At 45.2% G+C, this 22,937-nt stretch overlaps 1 protein-coding gene across 2 annotated transcripts in view; it reads left to right on the top strand.

Annotated features, from left to right (window-relative positions):
- The window catches only part of LOC147624635 (mitochondrial fission protein ELM1-like), an 89,468-nt gene that overhangs the window by 52,323 nt on the left and 14,208 nt on the right, over positions 1-22,937 (top strand). Inside the window, exons 5-6 of one of the 2 annotated variants that reach the window (XM_086819653.1) lie at positions 13-139; positions 242-354. In XM_086819653.1, the coding sequence (XP_086675779.1) occupies positions 13-139; positions 242-354 (240 nt within the window). The remainder of the gene's footprint in view (positions 1-12; positions 140-241; positions 355-22,937) is intronic. The other variant, XM_086819654.1, reaches the window with a different exon arrangement.

Genomic DNA, 22,937 nt, shown 5'->3' with positions numbered 1-22,937 from the left:
TTGTATTTATAGGTGCTTACCACTGGGGCCCTTCACCATGCTGATCCTGCAATGCTTCGCGTAGCTGCTGTGCGGTGGCATGATGAGTTGGCACCACTTCCAAAACCCTTGCTTGTGGTGAACATTGGGGGCCCCACAAGTATGATTGTATTCTAGTTCCTCCTTTTGTGTCTAGTTCCTCCTTTTGTGCTTTCATGATTGATCATAAACCTTCATGAAATTTGATGAGAGGGTCATGCAGGGCATTGTAAGTATGGGGATGCTGTTGTGCTTGAATTCATTTCTGCATTGAAGATGGTCCTAGCTACTTGTGGAAGTGTATGCATCTCATTCTCACAACGAACCCCAACCAAGGTGGATTTTTTGTTTTTTTTTTTCAACAATGTTATTTTCAACTACAAGAATCTTCAATTAAAAGCATTCATCGTAATTTGTTAGTCACACGCTTTCTAGAATCTTATCTGAAATATTTTGAGAGTATTTTCTTTGGCATATGGTATATCTTCTTGTAGATGTGCTTTGTAAGGGATTTTATTGCTTGCAGGGCGTTTGAGCAAGATCTGTTGGCATGCTGCTGGGTTTGTGCTTGGGGGTATGGGGTCTGCTCAACAAATTTTCTGCAACAGGAATGTCAAATGTGCGAAGCATTGAGAGTACGAATCCTCGTCCAGCTGGACTCCTGTGTAGAGGGATCCGCGGGTGTCACAAGGGCTTGTAGACGGATCTAATGAATGCCCAGGTGCAAGGCTAGCGAGTGCAGTCCTCATCTCATAGTAGAGAGCAGGGCCATTGTCCCCAGGATCTGAGCTACTGCCTTCCACACAACATAGCTGCATTCTGTAATTGTACAGAACTGTGATATCCTAGATCCTTTTCTTACTTGCCGTACAGTTCCATATGTGCTGTCCCTGTACAGAACCAGCTTAAATGTAAAAATAAAGCTGACTTTTTTTTTCATGGGAAAAAGATCCTTAAATTAGTTAAAGAAAAACAGCCACAAAGGGCTAGATACAACCACAAAGGGCTAAATACAAACTCGCCTCATTTAAGAGCGGGAATGAAATGATCATAAGGGGAAGAGACGCTTCTCCTCCGGCTGGCCGCTCTATGAGGAGAAGGTTATCTCATGGGGGGGGGGGACAACCACACAAGTGGTTTGTAATGCCAAATGGGGTCACAGCCGCTATCTGTGAGGAAAGGGCTAGGCCTCCAAAGTCTCAAGAAAGCTTCCTGCCGCTTCCGCATATGGTAGGAACTTCCCTATAACTTCCCCCACTGACCGCGGAGGGTGTGAATGATATCAAGCCATATGCTCCTGATGGTCTCTGCCGGCGGAGTGTGAGTACCCTCGATGGCCTCGTTGCATTTAGCATGCCAAATGTGCCAGGCTGCTATCCTACTGCAAATCTCCCATCTCTGGCATGAGCTTGGCTGCTAGTCGCTTGTAGGTGGGGTTGTGACTGGTACTGCTGCAATACGATGCTGAGAGACTTGAAGGCCTAGCCCTCCCCCATTCTCCTCATAAGCCTTGACCACTCTAGCCTCTGTGGCCCAAGCAACACTGTCCCATGTGAGGATCTGGGTCGGTGCCTTGTCCATAGCAAAGATGTGGAGAATCCGTTGCCAAATTTGCTAAGCCTTCGGGCATCCCCTAAGGCAATGTCTTTGAGTCTCTTGGGGGTGGTTGCACCGCGGGCAAGCCATTGGTCGATGTAACTCGCGGCGGTGCCCGGGGGACTAGGGCCTTTGACACACTCGTTGATGCCATCAATGCATATTAAAACATTTAAACATAAAAGCTGGACAAAACATCCACAAATGCTGAAAATGGAGCTTGCACGTGTGACACCACATAGAGGCCGGAATGCGCCTTACTCTCCCCACAAGAGATGCCGGATTATCCATATACAAATGCCATAACACAGCCCAACATGAGGCTACCAAGCCGGAACATAGGCTGTAGAAATGCCGAGCCAACAACATAATCCATATACCTCCGTGTGGGTATTGATTCTTCCCCAAAAACCACGGGTCTTCATGCAATAGAGCTGGTATAGCAAGTACAACTCTCCATTCAGCCGGTATAGCAGGTACAATGGTTGGTACAGCCGGTACAGTGGTTGCTACAGTAGGTACAGTGGTTGGTACAGTCGGTACGGTGGTTGGTATAGTAGGTACAGCAAGTACAAATGCTAGTACAGCATGTATAGTGACTAGTATAGCAGGTACAGTGGTTGGTACAGCAAGTACAGAAGTTGATACAGCCGGTACAATGGGTGGTATAGTTGGTTCAATGGTTGGTACAGTAGGTACAACGGCTAGTAGTACAAGTACAAATGCTGGAAATCATAATAAATGATTAAATATCCTTGCCTTCAGTATTTCTTCGTGATGGAAACCTCCAAAACAGTCCCCAACAGCCGGTATTCTTCATTGGCAGCCTTCAAGAGAGAGAGAAAGAGAGTAGCCATCATTAGGGAAGCCTGTAACGGTGGTAGAGGCTAGTATGCCGCAAGAGAGCCTCTCTTAATGAAGAGAGAGGACTCCAATTTATAGATTTGGGCCTCCCATGAGCTAAAATGGCAAGAGAAGGCTACAATGACAAGTGGAGAGCCACACAATAGCTGAAGTGACAAGTGTGAGGCCACTTGTCTCACTTTGATCCATTTTCTAACGAGTGTCAGGCCACTTGTCTCACTTTGGTCCACTTTCTTGCCACACGTCCCAATCTAAGAGATGGGTCCTTCCATAAACTTTATCTCTAAAAATATCCCAACATTCTGTCATAGGCACTTTGCCAACTCTTGGTATCTGCTCAATTGCAGATGTAATGATGCGAACAGAATTTCCATCGGAGTCGGGAGCCAAAAATAGCAACTCTCCTAAATTTTAGGAGTGTGGTCTTTTGTATTCTAGGATAATCCCCCATTCCCAAAGCTTGTACTTTCCAAATATTTAGACATCCTGGAGTCCACCAGACCCCTTTCATACTGGGAAATGTCGAGGTTGGTGACAGTCGATCTCCAACTGCCACCCAAGTACCGACCGCCAAACTCCTATGTGCCATCAACCAAAGAAAGAGGGTGATATTTGTAGGCTGAAAGCTGTCCCACTGTGTCTTCCATAAATTTGAAAGGAAACGCTGTGAGAGGCCCTGAGACTGCCAATGACCGCCTTCCATCCCTTCAGTACAGTTTGGGCTCACCTTTCCTCTAGCTCTCTCATGAGGACATCAACTAGGTTAGATCTTCTCAGTCTCTACACCCACTGCACATGGAGCACACCTTCAGAGCTCTCACTGAAGATGCACTTCATCACTTCCTCATGCTGATTGAGGATGGATTCGTCCACCAGCTGGGGTACCTGAGTATTCACATGTCTTATGCCATGTGGATTGCGATTGGCCACAGATGGGTTTCATCCCAACTATAAACAAAGATGAAATGGCACAAAACCAAATGAGATAGCAATACTGAAATTTAAATAATGCTGCAATAGGGCCGGAAAGGGCTGACCCCCCTTGTAATATGATTATACTATCAAGGATTTCTCACTATACAAGCTTACATGCTAGATTTCCATGCAATGAAAACATTTTGCAAACATGTTTTGCCGAAGTCGGGGTTGATTCCACAACTTTTGTCGTGAAGAACCTCACTCCCCAATCCCCAGTGTCTTGCCACAAACAACTATGCTCCACTGGCATCCATACACAGGCATGTGTGTGCCAGGCCAAGTCATAGAAGACCTTAATGGTCAAGCACGCGGATGTAGAGTAGGCGAGGAGAGCTCTTACCGCTGAATTTTCTGATTTTGAGAGAAGAAATCAGCTTTTGATCAAATTGTCGGCGATAGAAATGCTCAAAAGCATTTTCAGCAGGTACATATCCAAGAGAGAGTAGCTGAAAAGGACTCCCAAGGTCTGGACAGCAGTGTAGCACTCATTTGCCGAATGATACAAGAATTGGAGAAGCAAGAAACAATGCCAAAAAGTATGTGTGGATTGGGTATCCTGAAAATTGTCTTCCTTTTCCTCATGAAGAAGGTGCCTATTTCCCTACAAGGGAGGGAGAGAATAAGTCTTTCCATTCATAAGATGGGTGGCCATTGGGCCACCTCAACAAGAGTCACACCTCTCTCATAAATGAAGAGGATGCCCAATAAGTTGTCCACACTCTTTTATTTAAAAAAAGAGTGCTTGATTTATGAGAGTTTGGCCGGCCGCCATCCAATAAGTGCCCAAACTCACTTGTAACCTGTCCGCCCAGTCTTTAATGAAGTGTGGATGCCCAAACTCACTTATAAGTTGTCCGGTCATACTTTAATGAAGTGTGGACCTGCAAAGTAGCACAATGAGAGTTTGGCCGGCCGCCATCCAATAAGTGCCCAAACTCACTTGTAACCTGTCCGTCCAGTCTTTAATGAAGTGTGGATGCCCAAACTCACTTATAAGTTGTCCGGTCATACTTTAATGAAGTGTGGACCTGCAAAGTAGCACAATGAGTTAAAACACAAATAAGCTTAAACAAAGAGTTTAGAGTCACACCTACCACCTGTCTACAGCCCACAAGTGAGGTTAGAATACAGATTCGCGTGCACGGTTCACGAGAGGGCTTTCCTTGCCCGTAAACTAGACACACAGATCTTGTAGGCAGTAAAACATTTCATGTGAAAACAGTTCTAGGCATGCAAGTATGCCATGCATAAGAATGTATTGGACAATCTCCCTGTCATTTAGCTTCTAACAGGTGGTTGTTTCGGGCGTAGACATGACGTCTCCAGGCCAACTGGAGTACTGTAATATGGGTATGGGCGTGGACCAAAATCCCTAGCATTAGACATCAATCCCATACCATGAGGTGCCAGTCCACATGACCCTTGGCGTAGATGTAAGTCCTCTGCTCCACAAGGTGTCATGTCCACACTATGGAGCCCGTCCATAGGTCTGGAAGTGTATAGAATGCCCAACTAGTGACATCTTTAAAGCTGGGGAGCTCATATGGGTACCCAAGGAGATCTGCCGGTTATGCTACGGAGAGGTTGAGATAGCGGAACATTACATATGTCGCTTCCTATCATACTATGAGATGCGCGGGAGGTTTCATTGTCTGTTCCATGAGGGATTTGGCCCACGTCTCAGGATCATTGACTTCTTGGACCAACGTTGCCCAGGGCTCTTCTTCCTGGAACTTCACAGACACGGGGAAACTTTCTTGAGAGAGCTTTGGTCCCAACCACCCCAACCCCTTCCTCGCCATCCAACCATCGCGAGCTGGTAGGAGGGCACCCATACAGTGGATCCCGGGGATCCTTTTGGGCTGCTGGAGATCCGTCTTGCCCTTGGACTTTGCCTTTGCATTCCAGGATGCCTGATGCCCCCGGCTCCCTGGACGTTGGCCACGATTCCCTCATCAGATCCAAGAGATGCTTCATCGCCATTGAGCTATCTTTCCATGTGATGTAGTTGAGGGAGACCGCCCGACCATACTCATTAGCCCGATGCTTGATATTTTGGAGAGTAGTATACCATGTATTGGGGGCTCATGCTCCTCTCATGTTTCATGCTCCTGGTATTCCATGATGAGATTTCCATGGATAGTTTTGTATCACTCGTGACTCCGATGAGATAGTTTTGATTTGTTCTATTTTATTTTCCGTTTCATGATGAGATATGCCATAACATTATTGTATCACTTTGGTCTCATAGGCTCATTGGGCCTTTAGTGATGCTTAATAGATCTTTCTCTCTCTTGCTCTTGTGCGAACACTTCGCACATGGTTATAACACCCTGTCCCCCATCCTTGTAGAGCTCTTTAATAGGGCCTTATGCGAAGACTTCTCCCCTCATGGACCGCCAACACCATTGTCCCCAATAAATCAAGAGACCCTACTGATCCAAACAACTAGACGACCATCATGATAGGGCACATGATGACCAAGATTTATGGGGTTGGAGGTTGAGATTATTTTTTGGCAGAGAGATGCCATAGGGCAGGTTGGCTTTAGGAAGAACTACTCTACCCTAGATCATATTTTCATTCCCAGACATTATCCACTAGGTGAGGGCATGGAAGCAATGGGTATATTGTTGTTTTGTGGATTTTTGGGAGGTCTTTGACTTATGTTGCCGTTTGCAGGGGCTTTAGTTTCCATGGGGAGCGATTTTAAAGCCCTTATGCTAACAGACCCTACAGACCCTATGATTAAGCATAAACAAAAAGGAAACACACAGACAATGGCATCTAGCTCACCACCCAACCGTAGAGCCATTGTGGCTCTCTCCCAAGCACCGGGGAATAGTAGCATTCGAGACATGGCTCCACATGCAAAGTCCTTGGTGTCCCATACCATTAGTACACACCCAATGTGGAAGTGGGTGCGTTGGCAGACTTTTCGGCTTGCCACTTAGTGCAATCCTTCTTCCCGTGTTCCATAATGTAGTGCAATCCTTCTTCCCGTGTTCCACAATGTGGTAGAAGAAACAACGGTTCTCTGCCTTGTATTGTGTTTGTTCATCCGTCTAACCTCCAGTGATGCCCTCCTTAGATTTTCCTCAGGAGTCTTCTTGGGCGTGGAATCTTTCTTATTGCCCGATTGATCGTGAGATTTTTTTTTTTGGTCCTTTTGGTCTTTGTTGGTCTGAGCCCCCTTACACTAGGTGGATGACTGTTGCTGAGGCTTAGGACTAGACTCTACCTACTAGGGCTTTCCTTCGTTCAGCATTAGTTCCTAATTCTGAGCGAGAGTCAGTGCCCATGCATAAGTCTGAGGCTCAAAATTTTTGACTGGGTACCTAATGTTTGTGTCTAATACTCTAATGAACTATTTTAGCTTATCTTCTTCCAATATACCCAACTGTTGGGCCATGGTAATAGGTCAAAAACAGAGGAACCACTTCGAGTGAGTTTGTAAAACTCGTCCTCAAGATTGGTCATATATTGTGGTGGAAGAAAACAGGCTTTGAGGTCAGCCACAAAAGTAGCCCAATCAAACTGAATTTGCCTTTTAAAGGGTCCGTGTGAAGTTGTGACCAATGCTATCACCAAGTAACAACTTCCCCAGTGAGGTGAGGTGTTGTCACATGGAATTTGTCTTGTGGATCTATGATTTTAGCTAAAGGTAAAGGTGCTTCAAACTGATGAATAAAGTGAGTAATAATAGCATGATTGCACTTACCATCATACTTGATTAAATTTGGAGAGGTTCGTTGGTGGTAGGGGCGGTGGAGGACGAGGTATTTGGAGTCATCTTGGCGAGGTATTTTGTTGATGTTGGATTTGCATATCCTCCCAATTGAGTCTTTGCTGAAACTCTCGGTCGGTGGCTTCTCAACGGCGCTGGTCTTCCTCATACTTGCGTGTGGCTTCCTTATCCCTTTGTTCCTCTGCATGTTTGTTTTTTTCTTTTTTTTTTCTTCTTACTTCTTCATGTCTTTCGTTGTCTTTTCTTCTTTGTTTCTCCAGACTGAAGAACATTTTTGTTAGATCTGAGAGGCCTTCTTTGGGCTTCTCTTTTTCTATTGCCAGCTGCATCCTCTATGAATTTATTTGCTCCATCATTATTCTCAAGAGCTCTGTGCTTGGCGGAAGTGTACTTTCTTTGGGTGTGGTGCTTTGGAGGCTTGTGCGTCCACATCCTACTGGCTTTCTTCTTGATGAGATGTCTCTCCTAACATGGTGGAGGCTTGGGTGGTTTCTTTGGACCTCATTATTACCATCCACCGTATGCTCTCACTTCTTTAGGTAGTTGAGTTGGGTCACCAACCTGATGCTCTGATACCAATGTTACATGCACTGATGTTGATCGTGGTAACACACAACAAGCCTTCTTTAAACCTTTACTTTGGTAAGATCTTTAGCATCCATTCACTGAGTAGAGAGAGAGAGAGAAGAGAAAGTAAACGACATAGTATTGGGTCCCGAATACCCACTCAAGCCCTCCCTCCTCCACAGGAATATTTTCTTATATTATTTCTTTGGAGAACTGCTGTAAAATGCTTTGGAACAAGATCTAAGATTGCCCAACGCAAGGACGAGGAAGATCGTTTGTCGGCTGAGAATCCACCAATCCAAGGGCATTGTAGAAGACTCTTCTGGGTCACTTATGCAAGTCTAGGATAGCTGTAAGACTGCACATATGCTGGCTGAATGTTGAAGAGGACTTCAATAATTCCTTGGAGAGGAAGGAAATTGTTTGTTAACTTGATGCCTGAATTTCTGCTTGATGACTTGATTTCTGATGGATGAATTATGCTGAATATCATGTGCCTGCTTATATATGAACATGTTCATAAGCCTCAATGAACTTCTTGAAAAAGCCAGTGAAACCAAGAAATGATTTCACTTACCTAATCGTCCGATAAATTGGCCGCTCCAAGACCTCACGAACCTTATCTAGATCAATCCTCACACCATCAATAGAGATGACATGACCCAGATACAAGAGTTCTCTCTTGACGAAGTCACACTTTGACTCCTTCGCATAAACTTTTCTCGTTTGAGAATGTCAAAATTTTATAACGTTGTATGCACTCTTCCAATGACCTAGTGTACATCAGTATGTCATCCAAGAAGACAATAATCCACTTTCCGAGATAGGGACACAATAAATCATCCATCATCTCCTAAAAAGTAGTAGGAGCATTGATGAACCCAAAAGTTAGGACCAAAAACTCATAGTGGCCAGAGCGTGTCCAAAATGCAGTCTTAGGCACGTCCTTAGGTTTAATCCTTATTTGATGATAGCTGGACTATAGATCACTCTTACTTGGCGCCTTGAAGATGATCTATGAGGTCATCCATCCTTGGCAAAGGATATGTGTTCTTGACAGTGAGTTTATCCAAGCTGTAATCCACACAAAAGCACATGCTACATCTTTCTTCCGTGACAGAAGAATGGGAGTGCCCCATGGAGACTTACTAGATTGAACAAAATCTTTATTGAGATAATCTTGCAGTTGCTCTTCTTCCTCCTTCTGGCTAAACAGATAAGATTGCCGGGAAACGGGATTACTACTAGGCAATAGCTCAATCGCTTGATCAATGTTCCTATCGGGTGGCGGACCATCTCGTAACTCGCTCGGAAAGACATCACGAAACTCTTAAAATACCATCCACTGCCATGAAGTAGAAGATGCAGAGATCTCAGCTACCATGCAGGAAGGGAATTAACGAGGGTGGAAAGTTAGAGATAGTCGCTCTGAGTGGGTAGAGCACTTAAGCTTCAGCTTTTAGTATAGGCACAACTCACAGAGGTTGACTTTCAGCCCACACATCAAGCATGTAGGCTTTTTTTTTTTCAACTGGCCTTTGGCCCAAGATCCTCCCATAGTTACCAAATTTCACCGTCCGTAGACAGGTGCTTATTTATCCGCCTGTAGTAGGTGATGCCGCCGAGGAAGCACCAAGGGGGGTTTTGAACCCAGGACCTCTTGGTCCTAGGCAAACACCTTCACCGCTTGAGCTATCACCTCATTGGCTCAAAGATGCATGCTTTTATGAGTATGTACCCAAAAAAAGCAAGCATAACTCCAAAATAACAGGGTGCCCAACGCTCAGCTTTCTTTTCCCCTTTTTATAAGCTTGAAAGCCTTTTATGGCCAAAGATGCCCAAAATAACCTGTGCACATGCTTATTTTAAATGAAAAGCGGTGTATCCCTGTAGTGTGCCCATGCACCCGTGCTCCAGCCATATTCAGCCTTGCTGTCCACTCTGCAGACACATATGTGTGGGCCTCTAATGTACACCATTCGTACAGAGGCTTCCATTCTTGTGTGTATGAAGCAAATAGTGCTGTATGGCAGTCAAAAAGCATGCCTAGCATGCTACAGTTTACAGAATTTCTCTCTCTCTCTCTCTCTCTCTCTTCCATGCACCTTTCTCTCTACAGATGCCACAATATACGTGTTAAGGTTGTCTTTCCCACAGTCGTTTTCTGATTTTCAGATGAAGGTGCTGATGTTCACAGCCATACAGAGAAGAAGCACGCAGTAGAGTCCCAAAAAACATAAACTCCTACGCACAACCAAATGGGCATAGGTTTCAGCTATCTTTTTGTGAAAACGTCCATGGCCCAAGGTGTTACCCTCATACACATGCATACCGGTTTTGTTAGAGAACAAGCAAACACAAATATGACAAAAAGCTCATACTTTTCCCATAGATATGCAATGTTTGCGAAAACCATCTAAGCATATCTAACCACAGCGTCTTCTTTGTTCACGTCTGACTCTACTCCGCCGTCCGCCCTAGGTGTCCCATACCACCGGGCCTTGGAAGACAAAATGCAACCCACAGATTAGAACCTAGAAGATCCACACGATGGACTTTCTGGTCTCCTTTCAGAGTGTTCCCAACTTAATCCCAGCAGGTTTGGTTCTGATACCAATGTAAATCCCCCTGGCTAATAGACTTTGCGATTAAGCATAAACAAAAAGGAAGCACACATGGACATTGGCATCTAGCTTACTGCCCAACCGTAGAGCCGTTCAGGCTCTCTAGCATTCGAGGCATGGCTCCACGTGGAAAGTCCCTGGCGTCCCATACCATTGGATGTAAGCATGTAGTAGTCTCAAAGCATGGCTCCACGTGGAAAGTCCCTGGCGTCCCATACCATTGGATGTAAGCATGTAGTAGTCTCAAAGCCTCCAGTCCAGTTCTGAGGAGCTCTCTCTCAAATCGACTCATAAAGTCAGTTATATAGGCCTCCTGTAAACCAGGATAAAAATATAGCATGTCTTATAAAAGCTACTAACCCCCACTTAAGATGCCTAACCCCTAGGCTAAGATTAACCTAATGTGAAGGGCTTAACCCTCGTTAGCCTTAGGACATAACAGTGATGGTCTATATAAGGCCGTGACTAGTAGGGTTCGGGTACCAGGACTCTCCTGGGACATCAATTGTGCTATTGGGCTCAAACAAGGTTTCCCGCTCTTTCCTATAGTGTTTGGGATATATCTAGATGTGATCTCATCTTTTGTGGACAGATTTGGGGTAACAGGCTCATGATTGGCTCAGGTGGTGGTTCCCATTTTGTTCTATGTGAACGACATATTCCTGATCTTTGATTCTATGGAGGGGTTATAGAAACACCTAGATGCATTGTAGAGGTTTTGCGACTATAGAGACCTCTGGGTTAATCTCAGGAAAACCAAGATCATGCTCTTACTGTGCGAGAGTTGGTCAGTCTTCTTTGTACAGCGGGGCCCAGGTGGAGATTGTCTCAATTTATGCTTACCTGTTAGTGACCTTTACAGGTCTGTTCTTCTCAGTGAGACCAGCTGCTCAGTTCTGCCTTGTGAGAGGGTATGCAGCTCTGGCCTGTCTAGAGACAGTTTTCCAGGCCCACTTCCAGAAGCCCCACACCAATTACTGGATTTTTGACACTATGGTGCACCTTGCAGTGATGTATGGTGCCTCTTTCTTGGGACCAGATCTAGGAGAGGACTGGAGAAGAATAGAGTGAGTGCAGGTTCAGGTCTTGGTATTCACGGGTGGTCAACTGGTTTGACTGACATGGCCTTCCAATGGACTGCCTTTCCCCTTCCAGTCCAACCTCGACTCCCCCTTTTTTGGATCTCTCTCTGCAAGGGATTAACTGTCTTATCCATCTCTATCTGCTGACAAGGCTTCACACGAGCCGCACATGGATGTGCCCACCAGATTCCCTACGAAACTAGGAGAAGAATAGAGTGGGTGCGGGTTCAGGTCTTGGTATTCACGGGTGGTCAACTGGTTTGACCAACATGGCCTTCGGATGGACGGCTTTTCCCCTTCTTCTCCAGCCTCAACTCCCCTTTTTCGGATCTCTCTCCGCAAGGGATCAATTGTCTTATCCGTTTCTATCTGCTGACAGGGCTTCCAAAGAAATGCATCACTGTTTCCTTTATGCAACGACAAGAAGGGCATTTCGTAGCAGCTATGTGTCTTTTTTCAAGAAATTCTCCAACTGGGAGAGCTCCCAACAAACATTGCCATAAAAATAATCTAGATTTGAGTGGTAATTTACTATGCCAGATTTTCTTCAGGTTTGTGTCCACCAACGAGCTGTCTTAGTGAGGAGCCAAATCTTCTTAACTCAATTGACAAACCAAGGCGCAGGAATAATCAACTTGTAGATCAAAGCAACCGAAACATGAGAGAAAGAGAAAGTAGGATAAGGTCCGGGATCTGCCCTATGGAAAATCCAATCCTCTGTCCTTTCACCATCCAAAACAACCGTAAGAGGACTAAAGGTCTGTAGTGCATACCTAGCTGCCAACGGTTGTGAGCTCGAGGAAAGGAGAGAACATTTCCTTCAGCATCAAGAACATCTTAGCAAACCCAAATGCCTTTTGTAGAAAGAAAGTAAGCTCGTCATGGAGAACAGAGAGCCAAAAGGAGCAGGGAATGCACGGCTCCGAAAGACACTTCCTTGTCTCAAGGTATCGCCAGTCTCTTAGGAGGTCTACTCGACCGTTGAATATATTGCAGAACCAGCTTCCAGTTTGCAAGGAGACGAGAGATATAAGGGCATCTAGAAATCTTACCCTCCGCATAGCTAAATAATAGTTCCGAGTGTGTGAGCTGCCATTTGCCAAATGCATCTATGTTCACATTAAAGTAGAGAAGGAGCCTCTATTTATTTGCATCACAGAGGCCCTGCACATTATATGTAAAGCATTTGATTGGTATATACATATTTACAAGGAGTGTAAGAAAAAACAGGTCAACCTTCAACTTGCATGGTTGCCTGGCTCCCTGTATCACTATGCAATGTATAAAGTGGAATATCATTATGAACATTGCTTGGATGTAAAGGAGTGTCAGTGCTAGCAGATACATCATGATTTATCGTAGTGTGTAAACGGATTTATCGCAGTGTGTGTAAACAAGGGGTTACTCCTCACAACTATAGTCCACATGCTGCCCTCACCTGTAACATTACCTGAGATATCAGGCACCCAAGAAGTTTGCCCCGTCGTAGAGGTTCCTTCTGTCCAATTATGAGGCACTACAGGTCTTTGTCTAAGAGGGACAATTTTCGTAGGTGTCTGTCATGCATTTGGCTCTTGTTTTTCCTTTTCTTTCCCTTTTATAACAAGAGGGCTGCTTGTGCAAATTTTTTCTTTTCCCTTATCTAGGGTGAAATTTGGGGCCGGCACTACATTTAGCCCCTTCTCCTACCACACGGGTACAACAGGAACCACCTTTGGAGGTGGCATTGCGGCTATTGGCAGTTGCAAGAGTACCAATGGGCATTTTGATGCCATGTGTCCAAACTTTTTGCATGTGAAACAAGAGCCAACAAAATTCCCCCATTTGAGCTTGAAGAAAGCTTCCTGTGTCTGAAGTCTTGGGGCAACCATTTCAACACACACACACACACACACACACACACACACACACACACACACACACACACGTGCGCGCGCATTTGTGTGTGTGTGTGTGTGTGTGTACCATAGTTTCCTAGTGTGTGTGTGTGTGTGTGTGAGGCTGTACCACCTTCTGTCAATATCAGCCCGTTCCTTTTCACAGCCTTTCCCTTTCCGTGGTTCTATCAATGGCTTCAGCCTTAGATGTTTGTACATATGCCCGGAAAGAAAGATCTGCAGATGCTAAGCGCCGCCTATCAGAGCCGGCTTTACAAGATGATGCATTTACGTTGGAAGCTCAGTATGTGTTTGATACCCTTAAGGATGACTTTCAACAGTCACGACAGGAATGGGGCAAACCGATTCCAGAGGTCACCTACAAATTGAAGTTGCCGTCCCTGGTAAACCCTCTCAGAAAGTTGTCTCAAACTGCGGTTATAATATTCTTTCCAGGAAGAATCCTTGCGGCCAGCGATGTCGCGCAGTGGATTAAGTCCATCCTTGGAGGATGTTTTGTAGAGGGAGTGTATTTTGCTTCCAGAGGCTTTTATGAGGTGCATTTATCAGATGCTTCATGCAAGCAGAGGCTTCTTGAGTTCTCTCCCCTGTTTTATGGGAGGCAAATGGTACATGCTATGCTCTGGTCCCCAAACAAGGACTATCAAAGTCTTATACGGCATCACTGCCCTGTATGGGTTGAGGTTGCAAACTTCCCGGACTATATGCGTGAAGAGTTGCCTGGCCTGGCTGCTTCCTTGGGACAGGTCATTTGTCCACCACGCCCCATGGGAAACCGTAACAGGTTCTGCATTCTCTGGGACACTGACATACCTACTCCTCCTTCTATTGCGGTGGAAGTTGAGGGAGTGCAATTGGGCAAAAAGTATTTTGAATTGAAGTGGGGTGTGTTTGCAGGTGCTTGTTTTGCCTGTCACAAGTTTGGGCATCTAGCCTCTGAATGCCCAATGGTTCTGCATCAGCCCCCCCCAAATGCCTTGCCACCCCAGACACGGGAAAAGAATGAGAATTTGCAAGTCAAGACAGCAAATACAAATGGAGCAAAGAATGCAAAATCAGTTAATCAGATGCCCGCACTTCCAGGAAAAGAAAAAGATAAAGGGAAAGAGAAGATGAAGGAAACTGTGGGGATTGATCAGGACGGTTTTAAACAACCCAAGAAGGTGGTTGTATTGAAGCAACGCTCCCTTCAATCTCGTCAATGGGATGCTTCTTCTCCCTCACCAGGACAAACTTCTACTTCAGCCTTTGCTCCTATCCTTCAAAATTGGGTGGGCGTATTGAAGAAGGGCATCCCCATATGTGATTCAGAAGAAGAGGAAAATGCTATGTCTTTCATGGGCAATGAAGGCATGCAGCCTATGCAGGCAGAGGCCTAGCCTCTCTGATGTATGGTTCTTATCCTCACACTCTGCTGTACATACCTTTTCATGCTTCAAACACTTAAGTGCTTTACATACAATGTACAGAGCCTTTGCAATGTCTCAAAGTGGAGGCTTTTCTGGATTTATGTACATAAAATGCAGCCAGATATTGTTTGTTTGCAAGAGCATAAACAACACTCCATGGCTGGACAACATGGTTTTTTGCACGGTTATGATATATATTATGCTGGTACTGCTACCTATTCAGGTGTATGCATACTGGTTAGACATGAATTGCAGCCTCATTTGGCCTTCAATGACAATAGTGGCAGATGGATAGTAATACAATGCAATGTTAATGGTGATATTTTTGAGTTTGCATCAGTCTATGCCCCCCAGACCTCTGCCATGAGGGCTTCTTTGTGGGATTCTTTATGCAGATATCCATGGAGATCCAATGCATTCATCTGTGGGGATTTTAATAATTCCCCTCTGCCTAGAGATAATACCACTTCACGATCTCATATGCTATCATTGGAAAGGCACAAATGGGATGACATGCTTCTTTCTGTGCAGGCTGAAGATTTATGGATACTTCTCCAAGGGTCAGTCCCTGGATATACTTTTCATCATAATGCACTTACTACGTATTGGGCAAGGCTTGACAGATGGTATCTGTTTTATCCACAACAATTTTGCAGATTTTAGCCCTCATCTCCTTATAGATTTCTCATTGAGCTTGTCAGATCATGCTCCATTGTGGATAAATTTGCAGCTTGGCATGCCTCTGGATGATTTGCCATTTCTCTTCAGTAGACTATTGCATGTTAATCGGGCTTATTTTCAACATCACAATTTTCAGCAAATGATCAGATTGGCCATTCATCCTTTGCCAGTTCATGCCCAGGAGGACATGAATTATGCTTGGGACAGCTTCGTCTCTTGTATTCAGAATGTCATTAGGGAGTATGGCAAATGGCATATGACAAAATGGAGGAATGAGGTTAAATGGGCAAAAAGGACAGCACAACATTTGACCGAATTTTCTCAGTCGAGGCCACTCTCTGATTCAGAAAAGGATTCCCTTTCACATGCACAATTTAAACTTGCTGTTAATGATCAGAGGAAATTGCACAAATGGCAGATTAGGGCAAGAATGAAGCCCCTCTTGGATAAGGGCTGCTCTTCAAAATCCTTTTTCCAGGGCTTGCATGCTACTCGAAATAAAAATTCATGTCTAAGGGTTAGGAAACTGGATGGCTCTTGGACTCACTCTTTCTCTGATCTCCAAGACGAATGCCACAATTATTTCCAGAAATTGTTTTCTGCTCCTGGTTCCCCATCTAATCAAGTGACTGATGCCAGGACTGAATTTCTTCAATATGTTTCTGGAATAGTTGAAATGGATGATGCTCTTACCTTGGAAAGGCCTTTTACTGACACAGAACTTGATAATGCTTTGTTCCACCTCAGCAAATACAAGTCCCCTGGCTGGGATGACCTCACAGTGGAATTTTATATTTCTTTTTGGGATGATTTGAAAGAGGTCCTTTTGCAAATGATCAATGTGGCTTGGGAAGAAAATCAGTTGCCGCACTCTTGGAAGCATGGTATAGTCAAGCTTGTCCCCAAAAAACATCTGTGTGATCATATATCAGATTGGAGGCCTATTACTTTGATGCCTGTACTCTACAAACTTATTGCCAAAATGATTGTACATAGGCTTCACAGGATATTGCATGCAGGACTTCATCCTCATCAGTATGGTTTTGTGCCGCGAAGACAAATCCATGACAATATATCCAATGCCTTGACTGCAATTGAATATGCTAAGTATTCGCATCAAGATGTGCTCATATTGCAGGTGGATATTGCCAAGGCATTTGACAATGTTCAATGGGATTTCATCTCTCAGATCATGACAAAGTTGGGGTTTGGTCCCAAGATGGCAAATGCTGTTTACTGGCTTTATTCTGACTCTACTGCTCAGTGCATTCTTGGGTGCCATCTGTCTCGGTCATGGATATTGGGTCGATCAGTTAGACAGGGCTGTCCTCTCAGTGCTCTCTTCTATGCGACCCATCCTCTTTTGATGTATCTTGATCATCTTACAAACACAGGACAGATGACTGGTCTCAAAATCCTAGGGGCTACATCTTTTTTGGCACAAGCATATGCTGATGATTCCTTCTTCATGCCACAGAATTCTCCTCAGGAACTTCGCATGCTTATGGCCACTCTTTCTTTATATGGGTTGGCAGCGGGATTGCATGTCAATTTTGAGAAATCTAAATTACTCCCCCTGAAACAATGTGACTGGCATTCTATTCTTTGGCCGGGTCAAGTGGTGCATTCCAGAGATATTGTCAGGCATTTGGGATATCCCATAGGATGGCATATCACCAGAAAGCAGCAGTTAAAATGGATTTTCCAAAGACTTCAACATAAATTGGAATACTGGAAGATTTCTACTTGGCCTCTTCATGTCAGGCTCAGAATAGTACAATCCATTGTGATGTCTTATGTCCAGTTCTATTTGCCCTTGCTGCATTGGTCCTCCAGGGATATTTCAGCTTTTATGTCTCAAGCTATGGAGATATTATGGAAGACAAAAACTGCTGTGAAAGCATTGAGACTGATGAAGATGGAAATGGTGTGCTCCCCAAGGATGCATGGTGGACTTAATGTCCTCAATATAAAATATCATGTACTTGCAAGGAAGGCTACAATGTTGCATACTTTTTTCCGTCAACAGCAGCCATGGACTTGTATGTTGGCATCCATGTGTGTCAACATGAGGACTTCTGCTTATGGTCTTTGGATTACGGATCATTGGGAGGTTGTGATTGGGAGATTTGTAGGGAGGATGCCTGGTTGTCCTTTCTCTACTGCCCTCATACTTGACTGGAAACAATTTCTCTCTAAGGTCAAATGGGCTCCTGATAATTGCTTGGAGACAAACTCGATGAGGAAAGAAAGTATTCATTGGAGTGCCATCTTTGACACTCCACTGGCTTTACAGGAACCTGTTCGGGCATACAATCTTATGAAATTGGGAATTAGGTACGTACATGATGTGGTAGATGATCGGGGATATGTCTTATCCTTTCCCCGGGCCACTGCTTCCTATGCATTGGGAATGCATCATAGGTTGATATGGAAGAAAATTGCTGATTTATTGCATCCCTTTTTACCTATTCCACCCGTGGCTGACACAGACAGGCTTCTGGATTGGCAATTGCAACCATCTGCTACATGCATTCATCCTGTTCCCCTTCCTACCTTAACCTCCATCAAAGCCTACAGGCTTCTTCAGCCTGCCCCATGGATTCATCAACATGCTAATTCTCTGTGGCATATAAGGAAGCCCTTCTCATGGTGGAGAAAGAATCTCCGGATGTTGTGGAAGTGTAAAATGCCATTGAAACAAAGACTTTTTCTTTGGAGATGTTTGACAGGTACATTGTCAGTGGGGGTCATACTTGCTAAACATCACATTGCACCTTCCACATGTCTAAGATGTCAGGCTCCCTCAGAGACTGTTCTTCATCTGCCCTAGCAATGCCCTTGTTCCAGGATCCTCCTCAGGAGAATTTCAGATTTTCTTCGGCCCCGTTTCCCTAGTCACAATTTTGGGAAACATTTCTGGCTTTTTGGCAGATATATGCAGTCCTTGTCCCAATACTCACTATTTCTCTCTTGGGTGAGATATTGGGCTCTTTGGACAATCTGGAGTGAGCATAATTTGGCATACTTGGGTCGGCAGAATCACCAGTCATATGAATCCTTCAGAGCCTCATTGCGGCAATCCTTATATGATGCCTGCCATGAGGGTGATATGGATGCTTCTTGTTTAGAGCTTTTCTCTTTATGTTTCTGACATTTGGGATACTCTCCGCTTCGGAGACTTCCCATTTTGTAAATTTATGAGCATATAAATATACTGCACTGGATATTACAAAAAAAAAAGTGTGTACCATAGTTTCCAGAAACGCCGTTTCTGGCCCACCGAAACGTGGAAACGTTTCGGAAACGTTTCCGTTTCCAGAAACGGCGTTTCCAAGGTGTTATTTTTCCAGGGTTTAGAAACCCGCGTGCTCTCTTTCGCCGGCATTTTGCGCCTTGTTTCCGCCGCCTGTTTGGAGCTGCTCTACCCATCTACCTTGCCCTCTACCCCTCTACCTCCACATCAGCCCTCTACCACGCCCTCTACCTCTCTACTTGGGGCCTCCACCTTTGCCATCTAAGCTCTACCAAGCAAGGAGGAGTCGCACCTTGCTCGCAACCTGCAGGACCAGAAAAACAGCCTCCACTTCTCGAATCTCTCCGAGTCTCCCGACCTCGAACCGCACAAGTAAGTTAAGTAACATGGCTCGGACTCCGGATCCTTTTTGGCAGCATGTGGAGCAAGTGGGGGGTTATGCAGGATCTGGTGGCTCCAGGAAATGGAGATGTAAATATTGTTGGTTGGTCAAAACGGGGAGTGTCACCCGTGTGAAGGACCATCTTGCTCATGTTCCAAACAAAGATGTAGGGCCATGCCCCTCTGTTCCTCTAGATGTTCGGAAAAGCCTTGAAATGTGGAGGCGAAAGCGTTTGGCCATTCCCGAAGAGGAAGTATCTACAGCAATGGGTGGTCAAGAGCATGAAGCTGGTTCAAGTCAAGCAGCAGCAGCAAAGAGGGCTAGAGGCAGAGACACAGGATCAGATTTCTCCTCTACCTCAGTGTCGGGTGTGCATGCAAGGAGGACTCCTTTGCTAGGTGATGTATCACATTCACAAGACACCCCTCCAATAAATACTGTACAAAGGGCTAGCATCCAAGCAGGATTTCAAAAGCAAGCAATTGCAGAGGCAACTAGGGAGCTCACACGGATGTTCATACGGTGTGCCATTCCCTTTCATGTGGCCAAGACAAATCAATGGAGGAAGACCATGAGGGCCATCAGCCGCATTGGATGCGAGTGGGATGGCCCTACATCTGAGGCTCTGCGGACATGAGAGCTAAAGCGGGAAAAATCTGTTGGGGTAAAGGCATTATGCCCACCCTTATAGTGTGTACAAGCCCATAAGTTATAGTACATAGTACACTTAGTACTTTTAATGTACTAAGTGCACTATGTGTACTAGTGCAATATACATGTGTGATAGGGGAGTCACACACTCATCCCCATGAGTTTACTTATCCCCACAACTCTCTCTCTCTCTCTCTCCCTTGCTTCTCTCTGTGTATGTCTCCCACATGAATAACCCTAATTAACTCTCCCATTCAACTGGTATCAGAGCAGGGGTGCGTGTCCACAGCCATTTTGACGCCAACTGCAAGGGCCGCCGGTTTCACCTCTGTAGCTGAGTTTCTTTAGAAACGCCCTGCCATCAAAGAGGAAAGCGTGGCTCTCTCTCCGCAACTTCTGCTACGCAGGCTGCAGCTGAAGCAGGTCGACTAAGTGTTGACGGGCAGAGCTACGCGTAGCACACCACAGGACAGCAGCGCAGCAGCAACGTGGCGAGGCAGGAAATCACCTGGTTTCAGCTTTGTGCGAATTCTGGTCGCCTGTGCGCCTACAAGCGAACCGTCGAAGCCAGGCTGAACGAGCACGTGGCAAATAGGAGTCGGGCGCTGTGCGTCGCCGACTCGATAGCATTTGGAGTCCTTTTCCACGTAAGCTTCGTACGCCTTCGTTCGCTCCACGTCACCTTCTCCAAGGCGAAGCTCTCCTTGTTGGCGACAAGAATGCTGCCCAGCAGCTGGGCGTAGGCAGCCAGCAGACGTGGGCTGCCCAGCCAGCAGCGTGGGCTGCTCAGCTCTGCTGCCCAGCAGCAGCCACGCTGCCCAACCAGGCAGCGCAGAGGGCTGCCCAGCCATCCGTACAACTGCAGCAGCAGCAACAACAGCATCATCGTGCAGCACCAAATTCATCAACCCTTTTTTTTTTGCAACAAAAAATCAGAAATTACAAGGTATTTTGCTTCAATTTTTCTTGGGATTTGCAATTGAGCAGGTACAATCATCAATTGAGCAGGTACAGGTGCCAAATTGCTCAATTTTTGAGCAAAATTGGAAAAATTGGGTGACATTGGTCACAATCAGGATCAATTTGCAGGAAATTGGATGTCAAAATTTGGGGCTTTTGATGTAATTGTGCAATTAAGCACTCATACATGCTGTATGATGTGAGAAATCGCACATTCGGGCAAAATTGCAGCAAATTGCAGTGCAAATCAAGGGGCTCTTGTGCCGATTGGATTGATTTGCATGCAGGCAATCGCATTTGATGCTTTGGGCAATGTGTTGATGCCTGACAAGCACTCAATGTGCCTGTAAATCAAGGGGCTTTCATGTATTGGATGTATATGTGGCCAGGAGGAAGCATCGCGAAGACTCTGGATGCCTTCATGTGCGTCAATGTACCATGTATGATCAGCAATTGATCTTAAATCAAGGGGCTTTTCAAGATCGTATGCTTGTTGAGCTTGGCAAAGTAGCAGGCAAGACATTTATGCCTTGAATCCTCAGAAATCAGCTTGCAGTCAAGGGGCTTTTGCCCAATTTCTGTTCGGGACTGTTGTATGCAGTGTTCGGGACTGTAAAAGTCTGATTTTCACTCATTTGGACAGCCAGGAGAGCATTTATTGCTAGTGTACCTATTGGTACAGATTTGGTACACCTTTGTACAAGTTTTGGCATGGCTGTACACTGATTTGAGTGAGGAAAAGCTTCAATTTCAGCTGCTGTACTTGTCGGTACAGGTTTGGTACATCATTGGTGAGCACTTGGTACTGCTGTACAGTACTTTGGAAGGACAACAGAGCACATTTAAGGTGCTGTCCTAAATCTGCAGCAACCAGATTTTGGTGATTTCATCACATACAGTGGGAGTAGAGTTGCATTTGTGCTTCCGCAGTGGGAGATAAAGTTTGGGAGAACAACTGTGAGCACTTTGTGTGCTTTTGGTGCAGTGTTTGCACATTTTGCAGGGAGTCAGGCATTGACAGGTTGCATATTGCTATGGCAACCACGGGTGAGAGCTCTTCATTGCTTCACATCAAGAAGCTTGAAGGCTCACATAACTATGATATTTGGCAAACCCAGTGCTATAATGTGTTGCTCCAGAAGAAGCAGCACAAGCCTATCAAAGAAAGGGGTGTAATGTCCGCTTCTCTTATTGCTGAAGAGTGGGAAGATATGGATGAGCTGGCAAGATCTACTATCATGTTGTCTGTGTCAGACTCTTTACTTTTCAGCATTCGTGAAGAGAAGACAGCTTGGGGAATGTGGCAAAGATTGCAGGACTTGTATGCCCAGCAAAGTGCCTCAAGCAAAGTGTATTGGTTGAAGAAACTCATAGGTCTTCAGATGAAGGAAGGGGCGTCTATGGCAGCCCATCTAAGTGAGTTTAATGGTATTGTCAGCCAAGTCATTAATCAAAAGTTGGCAATGGATGATGAGTTCAAAGCCACTTTTCTCTTATGCACTTTGCCAGAGAGTTGGGACACATTCAGGACAGCCACTAGCAATTCAAATGCTATGCTGTCATATGCAGATGTTGAGGGTGCTCTCCTTCAAGAGGAGATGAACAGGAAGAACAACTCTGTTGGAAAGTCCAATGCAATGAATGCACGTGGGAGATCCCAACAAAGGGGTAAAAGCCAAGAACGGGGAAGGAGCAAGTCTCGCTCCAAAAAGGACTTGGAATGCCATTATTGTGGCAAGAAGGGACACATCAAAAAGCAATGCTACAAATGGAAAAATGATCAAAAGGAAAAGGGAAAAGGCAAAGGCAAAGACAAAGATGAAGCCGAAGATGTAAAGCCAAAGGGCAAAAGTGGAGTCAAGATTGAAGAAGTCAATGTGTCACATGTAGGTGACAGTGAGGATGAGGTCCTATTCACGTCTTCACTTGATGCCCTTTCACTTCTTACAGGAGATGGTCATGGTATGCACTCATGGATCATTGATTCAGGTGCCTCCTTTCATGTCACAGGTTGCAGAGACTTGTTTGTCAGGTATACTGCTGGCAATGAAGGAGTAGTTTATTTGGGTGATAACCATGCATGCAAGATTCTTGGCAGAGGTGATGTGAGGCTTGTGTTTTCAGATGGCTCACAACTTATGCTCCATGATGTCAAGCATGTGCCTGAGATCAAGAAGAACCTGCTTTCTACTGGACAACTTGATGATGCTGATTATGTTAGCA

The sequence above is a fragment of the Cibotium barometz genome, chromosome 25 (genome assembly GCF_041138505.1).
Source record: "Cibotium barometz isolate CiBa-2024 chromosome 25, ASM4113850v1, whole genome shotgun sequence".
NCBI classification, from domain to species: domain Eukaryota; kingdom Viridiplantae; phylum Streptophyta; class Polypodiopsida; order Cyatheales; family Cibotiaceae; genus Cibotium; species Cibotium barometz.
Note: the sequence above shows the minus strand (reverse complement) of the source record. Positions and strands in the feature narration are given on the sequence as shown.